This window comes from Simochromis diagramma, unplaced genomic scaffold (genome assembly GCF_900408965.1).
Source record: "Simochromis diagramma unplaced genomic scaffold, fSimDia1.1 OVJJ01000798.1, whole genome shotgun sequence".
NCBI lineage: Eukaryota > Metazoa > Chordata > Actinopteri > Cichliformes > Cichlidae > Simochromis > Simochromis diagramma.
This window is the reverse complement of record NW_024386736.1, coordinates 1,339,068-1,352,237: the sequence shown is the minus strand read 5'-3', so window position 1 is coordinate 1,352,237 and position 13,170 is coordinate 1,339,068. Positions and strand designations below refer to the sequence as shown.

The following is a 13,170-nucleotide window of genomic DNA, read 5'->3' as shown; positions in this document are numbered from 1 at the left end:
TGTGATGTATACAGGGCTATACATCTGCTCAGATTCAGCTAAAAGCAGCAAAACTAATTGGACAGTGCTTTACAGTAAAAATGCATAATGACCAACAGCATACTGGAAAAAGTCTCTCAACAGCCAAGTTAGCCACAACCCAATATATCATGTTTTGAATTTTTTTTTAATACAAACTTGAAGGCAGAGAGACCCACAAGTGGGCAGCAACTGAAAGTGGCTGCAGTAAAGGCCGAGCACCTTACAGCATTTGGTGATGGTTGTTGGTTCCAAACTTCAGGCAGTCATTGACTGCAAAAGATTGTCATGCAAATATTAAAAATAATCCTTACATTTAAAATTATCTTAGTTTGTCCAATTACTTTTGAGCATCTGAAATTGATGGACTGTGTGCACAAATGGCTGTAGTTCTGAACCAATTAATGGCAAAATGTTGTTAAACTTAAATTACGGTCTGCAGTTCAATCACATATTGATTGTTTGAGCTTAAATTGACTGTGATGGTGTACAGAGGGAGAAAAACAATGTCTCTTTGTCCAACAATTTATGTCCCTAACAACACTTTAGTTTAATGCTGTCTTTTTTGCTTGGTTCCATTTCTTTTAGGGTGTTGGGGGCCGGGTGTGTCTATTACAAACTTTCACTAATTAGATTATTTGGTTGTGCTCATTAGCCTGAGATGGATGATAATAGACAGATGGATTCAGCCAGTCACCTGCCAAGTATTTTGAAACTGGCTGCCTTGTCCCAAGCAGTTTCAAAGGAGGGTTATCAATCGTTTTACGTTTTTTTCCACTTTCCATTTTGGGGTTGCTGCTGGGCTGGGAAGTTATGTAAATAATAAATAAATAAAGAAGATGGGTTGTGGGTTATTGTGTGTCAAGCAATATGATGGGCTGATTCAACAAGGACTGTAAATTAGGACTATTCAAGTCAGTAACCCTTTAAACAAATAAAGTGAAATGTCATGCTTTGATATTAAAATTGTTTGCTGTATCTGTCAAAACTAAAAAACAATACTTTAAATGTTCTTTTCGGCAGCATTTTTCTTAACATGAGCGCACACACTAAATGGAAGAGCAGCAGCATTTTCTATTTCCTACCAGATTATCAGATTTCTAAGTAAATGTTTTTAAAAAAAAATCTTCCTGAGAGTTCAGAAATGTCTGTCCACCTGTCTGTGAAAAAAACATCTGTCAGGGCGATGATCTGAACATTTGGACCCATCAGCATGAATTACTTAAACATAAAGACTCTTTTAGTAAACCTTGCTTACTCTTTTCCTCCCTTTTTATTACAAACAGCATTTCTTTATTAGAGTCAGAAAAATTCTGATGTCTGTTCTGACGAAGAAGCTACACAGAGTACTGGTTGTTGCATGGTGTTTTAAAGTTTAGTTGACCAAATATAATGGCCGAATTAACAGTCAGGGCCAACTAAACCTGCTATGTTTATGTTTTTCTATTGCTGTATGTTAGCCACTATGCCAGAGGCTTTGTGTCTACAATGTAGTTTATTTCCTTTAAACATAGACACATGACGTCTATCCATATGAACATTGTTGATATAATTAGTAAGCCTGTTCTCAAATTAGGAATATATAAGACATGAAGTATGAAAGCACACACAGCTCAGGACTTAGAATAAGCCAGAATGTAAAATAATAAATTAAATCTTACATTAACTGACCTACAGTTATATACAATTTTGTGGTAAGTACAGAGGGGATCTGTTTTTACAGGTGCTGTTCAAATCAGCATGAAAATGTGGAATAAATCAACATATTTGTCAGTCGTTGAAAAATTACAGCAAATGTAAATGGAGCTAAACAGTCCTCTTTTTGCTTTTACTTGATGGAAAGCCAACACTAACTATTTACAGCTCTGTGACTGTTCCAGTTATACTTACTGAGTAGAATTTAAAAATGTAGAACTTTTCCATATTTGAGCAGTATTAAAACAGTTTATGAAATTACATTTTATTTATATGGCACCAAATTATAACAGTTACCTCAAGATGCTTTAAATTGAAAAGTATAGACCCTACAGTAATACAGAGAAAACCCCAGCAACCCCCCTATGAGCAAGCATCTGGCGACAGTGGGCAGGAAAACTCCCTTTTAAAAGGCTTAAAGCTCAGGGAGGGGCAGCTATTTGCCATCAATGTTTGATGATGACTGGAGAAAGACAGGACAGATCTTCAGTAGATACTCTTTCATACAATGTAATAAAGTTTAACTTAAAAAAAAACTACAGTGTAACTTTAACTTACATCAGAGAGGTCTACTTTTTTTTATATATTGGTGTAAGTATTACTTTTCCTTTAGAGAACAAAATGCTGGAATACCTTTTGCATTTAAAGTTCTATACTTTGTTTATTTTTCAACAATAGCCATAAGAAGTTCATTTCTGAAAAGAAAAAAACAACCCAGGCTGTCTGCCTGGGATCCCTTCTCTCAAAATTCACTGAAATTTTATGGGTTTTGATCATCTCACATTATCCAAGAGCTGAAGTTTACTTAATTCCATGTGATATGGTAGGAAGCTCCAGAACAACTAGATGATGAGGTAAAATTTCACTAGTCACCATTTCAAGAATGACAAGCAAACTTTAAAAATTAGCTTTGAAGACTACAGGAATTATTGATTACCTATGTGAACATCTGTAGACTAAGTCTCACTGCTGGACAAACACCTATCATCAGGTGAATGTCATGTGATATCATTTAAAAAAGAAAGAAAGAAAAATCTCCAGAAAAGCTAATAAAGCTTCATGGCCTAACTCAGAAAAGCATTTTATCCTAGCACGCTCAGTTAAGGCTGAACGGAGACTACTTACTGTATTGGATTCTTGGAAACATCACGTCGTGTAGGCTACAATCCACTTTACAGCTAAACACGAGTGTAAGCTGTGAGGTAAAAAATCGAAATAATGAATAGTCGACCAACACCTCGGTCATGGAGGGCTCGGTGATGTGTGTGTGTGTGTGTGTGTGGTGTGTGTGTGTGTGTGTGGGGGGGGGGGTTACAGAGATGGAGAGAGGCTTGTACTTTAAAATGCAATGTGACAGCTCAGGAAAAGGCGGGGAGGCTGATAATAAAGGCGCTGTTATTGGATCAATCTGCACCCGAATGCCCCGTAAAAGACACTTACACACCATACGGGAGCGCGCGCACATGCACGATCGCGCAATTGAAGTGAGAGTGAAGGGAAAGAGGGAGCATGGTTATTGCGTTAAAAGTTAAAATAAAAAAAATGTTTATTTCTAGAAAAAAATGCAGGGTTTATTCCTGGGGATTTCATGGAGTTGGTCTTTCAATCACTTAGTTATTTCCACACGGCAGCTTAGCCTCGTCCTCATTGTTTTGACAGGGCTGAATTAAAGGACCGTGCCAGGTGTAATTAGCGATCGATCTGAAAGGGGGGAAAGCTCGCTCTCTCTCGCTGTCTCTCTCTCTTTCTCCTCCCTTTTTGCTTTGCTTCCTTTAGCCTACTCCATTAACCGCGTCTCTGACGTCACGTGGCGATTAACGTTTCTTATTGGTCCCGCGAGCAGATGGAGGAGTCCTAATGAGCTGGCTCGCGGAGAGAGGGAGCAGGGTTGACATATCGGCTGGACCGTAAACGTGAAATACCTCCCCTAGCCTGGTCTCCGCCGTTTCACTACAGACCGCACCGTGGCCGTGGGAGACGGCTGTCTGCCTGGGATCCCTTCTCTCCCCCCCTCCCCACCTCCGCCTTCGTATCTCCTCCTCCGGTTCCTCTTCGCCGCTTCTTCCTCCTCTGCCCGACTTTTTGTTTTGACTGCATGTTCAGCCACACTGCCTCCCTCTGCATCTTCACTTCGGCCCCGCCGCAGCCCGGGCGAGCATGGACAGCCGTGTACTCGAGCATCCTCACGCCCAGTTCGGAGGCTCCTTGGGCGGGTTGGTGGGTTTCCCGTATGCGCTCGGCCCCCATCACCACCACCACCACCATCACCAGCACGTCTACGAGCTGGCGAGCGGACACCAGCTGCAGTCCGCGGCCGCCGTGCCCTTCTCTATAGACGGATTACTTAACGGCTCCTGCTCGGCCTCGGTGGTCAGCTCTAACTCGCTGCTCTCCTCCGACAGTCAGCAGTTCAAACTCTCAGGTAGGCTGGGCTATTGTTTTTGTTTTTTTAATTATTTTTTTTACTGCCTTATGAGGCACACAGAGGTGCATGAAAACAGTGTACTGTACTAGGAAGTGGGGTAAATCAAAGTTTCCTCGGCTTTTCTTGCTACATTGAAACATTTTTATTGGAAATATGCCACTTTTTATGATTCTGGGGGCCAGGTTTTACAGGAAAATCAGCCTACAGAACAAACATAGTCTTTAAAAGTTTTTAACCTAGGTTGTTTTTTTTTTGTTTGTTTTTTTAAAAGAAGAAGAAGAAGAAGACGAAACAGAGTTTTAGTAAATTTGCGGTAAAGGCTACAGAAGAGGCTAAGATAAAAACTTGTCATTGCAGGGTGCTAATTCATTTGGCCAAAATTAAACGTTAAAGGCCCAATGAACAGAAAATTGTCTCTTATATCAAATAAAACAATGCATTAATTATTTGTGTATTTATCGGGACGTGGTTTATGTCGAACAGCAAAAAGAAAAGTGATAGTTGTCAGTTTTACAACAAACTGGTTTAAATGTACAAGCTAACTTGAACCTCGTAGCATGAACGTCTCTCTCTCTCTCCCTCACTCACACGTGCGCTCACATACACACACTTCTACACACGCAAACACACACATACACACACATACTTACACGTCTTCAGATTCTGGGGACCCGGATAAGGACAGTCCCGGTTGTAAACGGAGGCGCACGAGGACGAATTTCACCGGGTGGCAGCTGGAGGAGCTCGAGAAGGCTTTCAACGAGAGTCACTATCCGGATGTGTTCATGCGGGAGGCGCTCGCGCTCAGGCTTGACCTCGTGGAGTCACGGGTTCAGGTAAAGGCACACAGCAAATTAGACACGAGATTTGGGCACACTCAGGAGCATTTTTATTTCTTTTTTCTACCCTCGAGATGGACGTAGCCCAACACCAAACCCCATATTTATTTTGCTGCTTCTCTGAATTTTCTCTACAACAATATAGTTTTGTCATGGTCCGTGGAGGCTTAGCCTGGCCAATATTCAGGTAGCTGTTTGCCAGTTATCAAAGCGTCAATAAAGAGTCTCCTTTGAATTATGCATGTAGGCAACCTATTGATTTATGGGTTAATAAAAAACATGGCTATTTACTGAGCAAACCAAGGGGGGATATAGTTAATAGAATTCTTCCTTTACCTTTCATTTTTTGTTTTAACACCCAAGCTATTATTATTATTATTATTATTATTATTATTATTATTATTATACAAAGAGTCTCATGTCAGTTTGTAAACAATTTACAGTTATTAGATTTTAGTTTAACTATATATATTTAAGAGTTATTGCGTTTTTATTAAAACTTTTAGGCTATTATTATTAGTAGTAGTAGTACTATTAAGTGCAACAATAATGAATACTGGTGAGCTATTAATAAAACGATTAATTTTACAGTATATCTGATAATAATAATAACAATAATAATAACAATAATAAAACCCTATTAACAACATTCATATAATATAAAAATACTTTAAGGTAAATGTTTATTTTTTGAGGATCTGGATCATCACTTGTTAAATTGGTGGTTTAATTTGACTTAATTATAATAACAGCAACAATAATAATAATAACTTAATACGTGATCTAGTTTGTTGCTTGTAATTAATTCGCTGTGTTCGTTTTAAAATAATATTCTGTATAATTTACCGTAGAGGCTGTTCATGTATATTTGCCATGTATAGCTCTCACATGGCTGTATGAGTGAAAGCGGCAACGAAGCACAGCTCTCCGTTGATGTTGTTTTGGGGATTTCGCTCCTAAACCGCAGATTATTGTTCCCTCAAGCTTCTTAACGCTCCTTTATCAGCAGGTTTGCGGGGGAATGATATAACCAACATTAACAATTCATAAGAAGCGCCTTTGTCGCGCGCGATGCTGGTCTCGCCTCCTTATTATGCAATATTCTCGGATCTTTTTACCACTCCAGACCTTATCAGTGCCAAACACGCGGGCACGAGCGCGCCCAGAGGCCGGGCGTGGAGCGCTCCTGGGCGGGGGAGGCTCCCTTTCTTGGCTCGCTGCGGAGGGAGGAGAGCCAGGGATTGCCGTGCAAGTGCCACAGTCCCTCCGACCTACAGAAGCGGACGGGATATGGCCGATTTAAGCCAGTGTGCAGTCAAATGTAATCGACGGAGGTGCTCATCACACACGCTCGTTCGTAATTAACACCTGCACATCTGCGCATCTGCAGGTTCCACCGCTGTGACCTATTAACCTAATGTGCTGCGCACATGTGTAAAGCTGCAGTAAACAAAGAAACACGGAGAACGAAAGCAGTGATTTCACTTGTTTCGAGGCTTTGTGGGATTTGGGTGGATTTACAGGCAGTTTTTGGTTTTGTGCTTACCTTCTGGTCAGACACTGCTTTATCAGTTTATCCTGGCAGACGAGAGGTCTGCTGTTGCCATAAGGCTATCAGACACTCTATTTAAAAAACCTTTTGTCTAATGCAGCCCCACTCAGTGAAGTCATGTAATGGTTTTTATGGCTGGGATAATTAAAAAAAAGAAGAAAAATATGAATCCTTAAAAATTAACACAGAGTTTATTCTTTTTTTCCTCCGATGCTTGTTAGAAAGGGAATCTTTCTGAATTCAGAAGATATTTTTGATTAGAGGTATCCATGTTAATTTAAGATATTCTGTAATTCACTATTTACATGGTTATTTAACAGATACGTGGATTGTATTTATTTTCTGATAGGCTGTAATATGTTAGCAAATTGATAAAAATGCAAATTGAGTCTTGGATGAGTATTTCTGTAACAACAGCAGGTAAAAAAAATTATAAGGGAAAAGGAGCAAATCCTCTCAGCATTTTTGGGAGATTTGCCTAAAAAAAAAACCTTTAATATTTGATAAACTATTAAAACAAAATTCAGTTTAATTCTGTCAAAATTCACCAAAGCAACAGGATGTATAAAATGACATTTTCTTAAAAGTCCTTTTTGTTATATGTTGTTGTGAAAAAAAGACCATTCTCCTGCAAAATCCACCTTGTGTGCTAGTGTTCCACCTGTGCATGTATTTTCATGTGTATATTTGTGTGTACATGTGCATAGGTTTGGTTCCAAAACCGACGCGCTAAATGGAGAAAAAAGGAGAACACAAAGAAAGGGCCAGGCCGACCTGCTCACAACTCCCACCCAACCACCTGCAGCGGCGAGCCCATGGACCCGGAGGAGATAGCACGAAGGGAGCGCGAGCGGGAGGAGAAGAAGAAGAGGAAACAGGAGAGGAAGCTGCTCAAGTCCCAGAATAAACTCCTCGCAGGTGACAGCTTCCACACACCCGGCGGTTCAGAGAGCGACAGCGGGGTCTCCCAGTTCACTGACAGCGAGCAGCAGTCTTCTAACCTTACTCTTCACATAGAACTGCCAGCATCGAAGAGTACGGGAGGACACCAAACTGAATCCAGCTGTGACCAAACGCGGCACGACTTCAGCCAACTACAAAACCACCAAAACCAAAGAACAACAGCAGACTCGGAGCAGGTTTCACCAGGCAGCACGCACAGCTCCAGCCCTGGAGGCCCGAGGTCCTCCGCCCTGCAGAAACGAAACCCTTTCAGCGTGGAGAGCCTCCTCTCTGACACCATGCCTCGACGGAAATCTCAGCTGGACTTCCCCTCGCTGCCTAATCAGAGGACACTGGTGGGAAAAGGTCACTTCTTGCTTTACCCAGTTACCCATCAGCCTTTGGGTTTTCTAGTGCCCCAAGCGGCCCTGAAGGCCACACCATGTCAGGACAGCATTAACAGGCTCAGCCTGGGACAGAGGTGTGTGCCAAGTGAAGGGAGCCCCGCTCCCTCTGACCTCTGCAGCTTTGGCAGCATCACCAAGCCGCTGAACTCGGATCATATACAGCACGACACGCAGCATCACCACAATCACGTTAGCAGCAGAGCGGATGGAGCCGACGTGGAGGACTGTGGTGGTGACTGCGGGGATGGAAGATTCCCCGTTTCTTCTCCACCAAACAGTTCAACTCAGACAGCTCGGGTCAGGCTGAGCTCCACGCAGTCCAGCGACAGCGGCGAGGAGAGGAGTCCCAGAGTTCAATTGGAGGCGGCGACCAATGGCTGCCAATCTGCTGAGCTGTGTGCAAAAGAGAAGGGTGCAAGAGAGGAGCAAGCGTCTCCAGACCTCTCCGAGTGTCTCAAGGCAAACACAGACTGTCAAGAAACACCCGGAACAGATGGAGAGGATGTCGATATGGACTAACACTTTCAAGGAGCAAACATAAACAAAGGACCAGGAACACCGCTCAGACTATTCAAACATTCCCAAAGCTCTGCTGAGATGCTCTAAAACATATCAGGAATCAGGAGACTTAATCCTCATCTATTTTTGAATCAGAAGGTGTGATCAATCCAGATGGCCCCCCCTCAAAGCTGTGGCTGTCCTTATATTTGGGCTTCAGGCCTCAAACACCTTTAGAAGCAGGTTCTTTCTTTTTTTTCTCTCCTTTTATTCTTTTGTTTTCTTCCCTTTTTTGGTGAACAACTTGTAACAAAAACTAGGCTACAATAAACATCTTACACACAACAAAAATCCTCAGATATTGTAAAAAACAAAAAAAACAAAAAACGAGAAAATGATATTTATATGTAAACATTTTGATAAATAAAGTTATTGTTTAAATTGAATCACTGTCTTTCCAGGGCCATATTGAAAAGGGAGGAGCAGGGGAGGGGAAGAAGGTGAGATTCGGGTGTAGGGGAGTGCTGCTGTGTGGCAGAACCTCGGATCATGGCGGCTGGAGTTTTGTCGTGTTACAGCAGATAAATCCCCCCTTTTTCCCCCCTCTGAGTAGTGAGCCGGAGCTGGGGCTCAAGTCCGTCTGGCTGTTTGTATTTATTGCTTTAACAAATTTATTCATTTGAAAGGCCGAGCTGGAATGAGGTTAGTGGCCGCGGGCTATAGGACCCTGCGCCTCCTGCTGAGTTTTGATATGAAAGTAATTATTTTCCCACTGGCTGCCGCGGGTCTCGAGGCAGTTTCCCCCACCGCCACCACCGCCGCCGCCGCCCCCTCCTTTCAGCCCAAAGGGTTATTAGACATTACCGATTTCTAGTGATACGGAATCACATAAACTTCCTACAATAATAGAATTAGCATGAAAGGCAGGGGTGTCAAATTGAAATGGGAAAATAATAGCCGCGCCAGCTGCACCGCGAATGTGTGCGTGCGTGTGCCCGTGTGTGCATGAGAGCGCATAGTCTATTGAGCGCGAGGAGGAGGAGGAGGAGATGGTGGTAGATTCGTGGGGCGGAATTTTCATGAGCTGCCGCGGTTGTCAGACGGCCCTTGTAGTCGGCTATATTAAGATAGATGTTCGATGATATCCCTCATTGTTCTGTCGCTTATATTGATGTTGCAGCGTTATCGCCCTATTGATCATGTGTCGCACATAATAGGACAGGCGCGCGCCCGCCTGCCTGCTCCTTTTTACAAAAGCGCCCGGGCCCCTCGTCATTTGTTCTAATAGGACCGCGAGTCCCTGGAGGGGAGACAGATAAAGATATAGGAGAGGGGAGAGAGAGGGGAGGCGAGTGATGTGCGGGGCTTGCATTAATAATTTTTTTTTGACCAATTGTTGTCTGAGCAGAAAGAAAAAGTGAAGGAAAGTGAAGAATGGGCGTATTAAAGATATTTAGAAGACCCCACCACCGCCACCCCTCCGTAAAAATGTGCCAGGTGTGTGCCCGCTCGCGCTCACTGGGCGTGCGCCCCGTTTAGAAAAGAGTGTGTTTAGCTTATGAAGTGTAAACGCCACCAATTCCCTGGAAACTGAAATCCCAATTATTAAAACCATCAATTCCGGAGCGCAGTGCGCAGAGGAGCCGTGTTGACAGCCCGGCTAAATATCCCTGATCCCTCCCGGTCACCTCGCCTTTATTTGCAAATAAATTGAGGAGGATCCGAGGGACGGAGCTTTACTTTGCTGCGCCGACCTAAAATGAATTTCCGTGCCTGAGTCCCTTTAATAATATTTACATAATTTTCGCTCGGTGACTCTGCTATTTGCGCGGCAGGAAGCTGGTGGTGATGGTGGGGAGGGGGGGCTTTACAGGAAAATAATTAGACAAGAGGACGAGGAGGGGAGCGAGAGTGGAAGAAACAGCAGGAGGAGGAGGATGGGTTAAGACCGAAGCCGAACACTAAATTCCCAGACAGCTAAAATCAATGAAAGTAATAACCCTATTATTTAATTCATAAGGACATTATTTTCCCATAAGGCCTCGGGAAACGTCCCCTTCGACCGAAACAATCACATTAAATTGTTCATTCCGCGTGCGCTGTGTGAAATTCCGACTTTTATACTCTCTCTCTCTCTCTTTTTCTTTTCTTTTCTTTTTTTTTTATTTGGCGGGTGAAACCGCTTTATTATAATCGGTTAGTTTCGAGAGAGCGATTAATTAGAAAATATAGGTCTGATCTCCCTTCAGCAGGGCCTTGTGTGTGTGTGGAAACTGTGCTGCAAGACATAACGAACCACAAATGAGTCTTTGGTAGACTATAAAATTGGACCCCTCCCCTCTTCCCAAATAATTAAAGGAATAAACTGAAAAATAGATTAAACCTATAAACCTATGGGTAGAAAACAGGCGTCCACAATAACCCAGGCCAACACACGTGCCTCCTCACGAGCAGCTTTGAGAGCCACAAATAAACGAACCAAAGCGTCTCGAAGTGCCCGGCCTTAACATTTTGGAAGTGATGATCTTAACCTTTATTTGCAGACGTAACAATGTAACAAGGCACAGCGGGAATCAGACATGGACCTCCATTCAGCTCCCATGTATTAGTCGATTTTTGCGTGATTTCCCACTTTTTGTGAAAAGTTTGCAAAGTCCCTATCTATCTATCTATCTATCTATCTATCTATCTATCTATCTATCTATCTATCTATCTATCTATCTATCTATCTATCTATCTATCTGTCTATCTATCTGTCTGTCTGTCTGTCTGTCTGTGTGTATGGGGTGAAACACGGGGAGAGAGGAAAAGAGAGGAAGCCAGCGAGAGGGAGAGAGAGATGTTTTGGTGGCACCGACACAAACGACCAATCGATCAAGCCGAGCCTGGACCGGGCAGGGCCTCCCGCTGTGTCCGTGCCGCTCATGCATCACACTTTATGAATTCAATTTCAACCGGGAGAAATTTTCAATTTGAACGCGCGATCATTACGGCGTGGGGGGATAGCGTAAATTGTTTTTGCTCTATTATGCATTCGGACGCCATCATTTTTCTTTCTAATTACCGAGGTGTCAGCGCGGCCTGTCACCCCGGCGCTGATTTTCAATTTAACTGATCATCATACATTCATTTTCCCATTTGATAAATCTGCTATCTAGACGCGCCCGCCATGCCCGGAATATTAAGCGGCGCTGGGGCGCAGTAATAGGGGGATGTGTATGCGGCAATGAGCGCGGATCAGCCAGCTAATTTAGCACCTTCCACATTCCCCGTCTCCATCCCCCATTTCCAATTCTCAAGAGGCAAGAAAACACACACACGCGCGCGCACCCAGGAAAGGAGAGGAAAGAGGAGAGTCCGATGGCTGCATAACCTCCACCAGTGAAGAAAAACCCTCAGGTTAGAAAGAATAACAGAAATATTGCGAGAGAAGAAGAGAGGGGCTTCCAATCCACGCGTTTTTTTCTTGTTCAATTTACGAGCAGGATAAATTAACACTAATTGAGTTCTTCAATTCTTGTTATTTTTATTTAATAGAAACAAATTTGCGCAATTAATTATGTGCGTAATTTCAAGAACCTATTACACTCCCCTCCCCTCTCCACCTATCCCTTCTCTGTCTCTCCATCACCTCCCCATGCTCCAGAACGGACTATATTAGCAGCTTTTGTCATTAGCTTTGATCCGCTCTAAATGGGCCTACAGCCAACATCTGTGACCAACTATAACCTGGTGTGGTGCCCAATATAGGTTTGAATCCCATCTAACAGGAAGCTGGTTTATATCAGTAAACAAGCAAGTTCTTAGTCTTTAATGTAGAAGATGTATGATGAAGGGAAAAAAAGTCATAGGCCTCAAGGTCTGTTTCATGTTGTCAAAGGTTTGAGTTATTCCAGACTGCTTTGTTTTGTCTTTATGCACTCATAGTGTGGTGGTTTACGGTTTTCCACGTGTCATCCTCAAGTTAAGCACTTTATAACAGAAAGTTTGCTGTGTGAATATTAACAAAGAAAGAAACTGAGATGTGATGGAGAGCAGACCAAAGTTAGAGATTTCTAGGCTTGAGTTCTGTTTCCAGGTTTAAGATCAACTTTCCTATTCAATCATGACGTAATCCCTGTGGCAGATTTGGGGGGGGGGGGGGAATCCAAAATCCAATAATTAGCATAATCAACATCACTTATCATTTTTGAATCACTCATTTTTAAAAAATATAATCACCAACCCTTTCTCAAATAAATTATCCATCCTTTATATTAAAGGAGATCTTAGTTGGGTTAATCATTATGTTTATTTTATTGTTCTACTGAATACTTATGAACAGCAGCCCCTGGACCAGAGTTCAGTAATCATTATGCTGTCTGTGGGCTTTGGATAAACAGAAAACACAGTTAACATTGGTTTTATCATTTAGATATAACCCAATTATAATTTACAACCAAATAAAAACAGCTTAAAAACATGTCTAATCTCTTCAGTGGCCAAATATGTGTTTCTCTGGTTAAATATGAACTTTTTCTTTTCTATATTTCTTAACAGAAGGCTGCTTTTTGATCAGGGTTTCCTTTCATGCCCCTCCAAATCCTAAACAGACCTAAATGTTTTAATTCTCTAAAGTGTTCAAACAGTTAACCAGGAGGCTTTACCCTTAACTTCTGCCTCTACAGTGTGGCTGAGATGGCACACTTCATTAACTGTGTCTCTAAGCTTTATAAAGCATGGCCTGTACTGTCTTTAAGTGGCGCAAGCCTTTGTGGATGCCAGAAGAAATCGGCTACAAATTTAGAATCATTC

The 13,170-nt window shown here is 42.5% G+C and overlaps 1 protein-coding gene across 1 annotated transcript; it reads left to right on the top strand.

The window, feature by feature from the left end:
- Positions 1–3,008: 3,008 nt before the first annotated feature.
- On the top strand, positions 3,009–12,511 carry LOC120745982 (homeobox protein unc-4 homolog). Its single transcript, XM_040051236.1, has 3 exons — positions 3,009–4,135; positions 4,799–4,974; positions 7,237–12,511. Exons 1-3 carry the CDS (start codon positions 3,871–3,873, stop codon positions 8,395–8,397), a joined length of 1,602 nt encoding a protein of 533 aa, XP_039907170.1. The 5' UTR covers positions 3,009–3,870; the 3' UTR covers positions 8,398–12,511.
- The last annotated feature ends 659 nt before the right edge of the window (positions 12,512–13,170 follow it).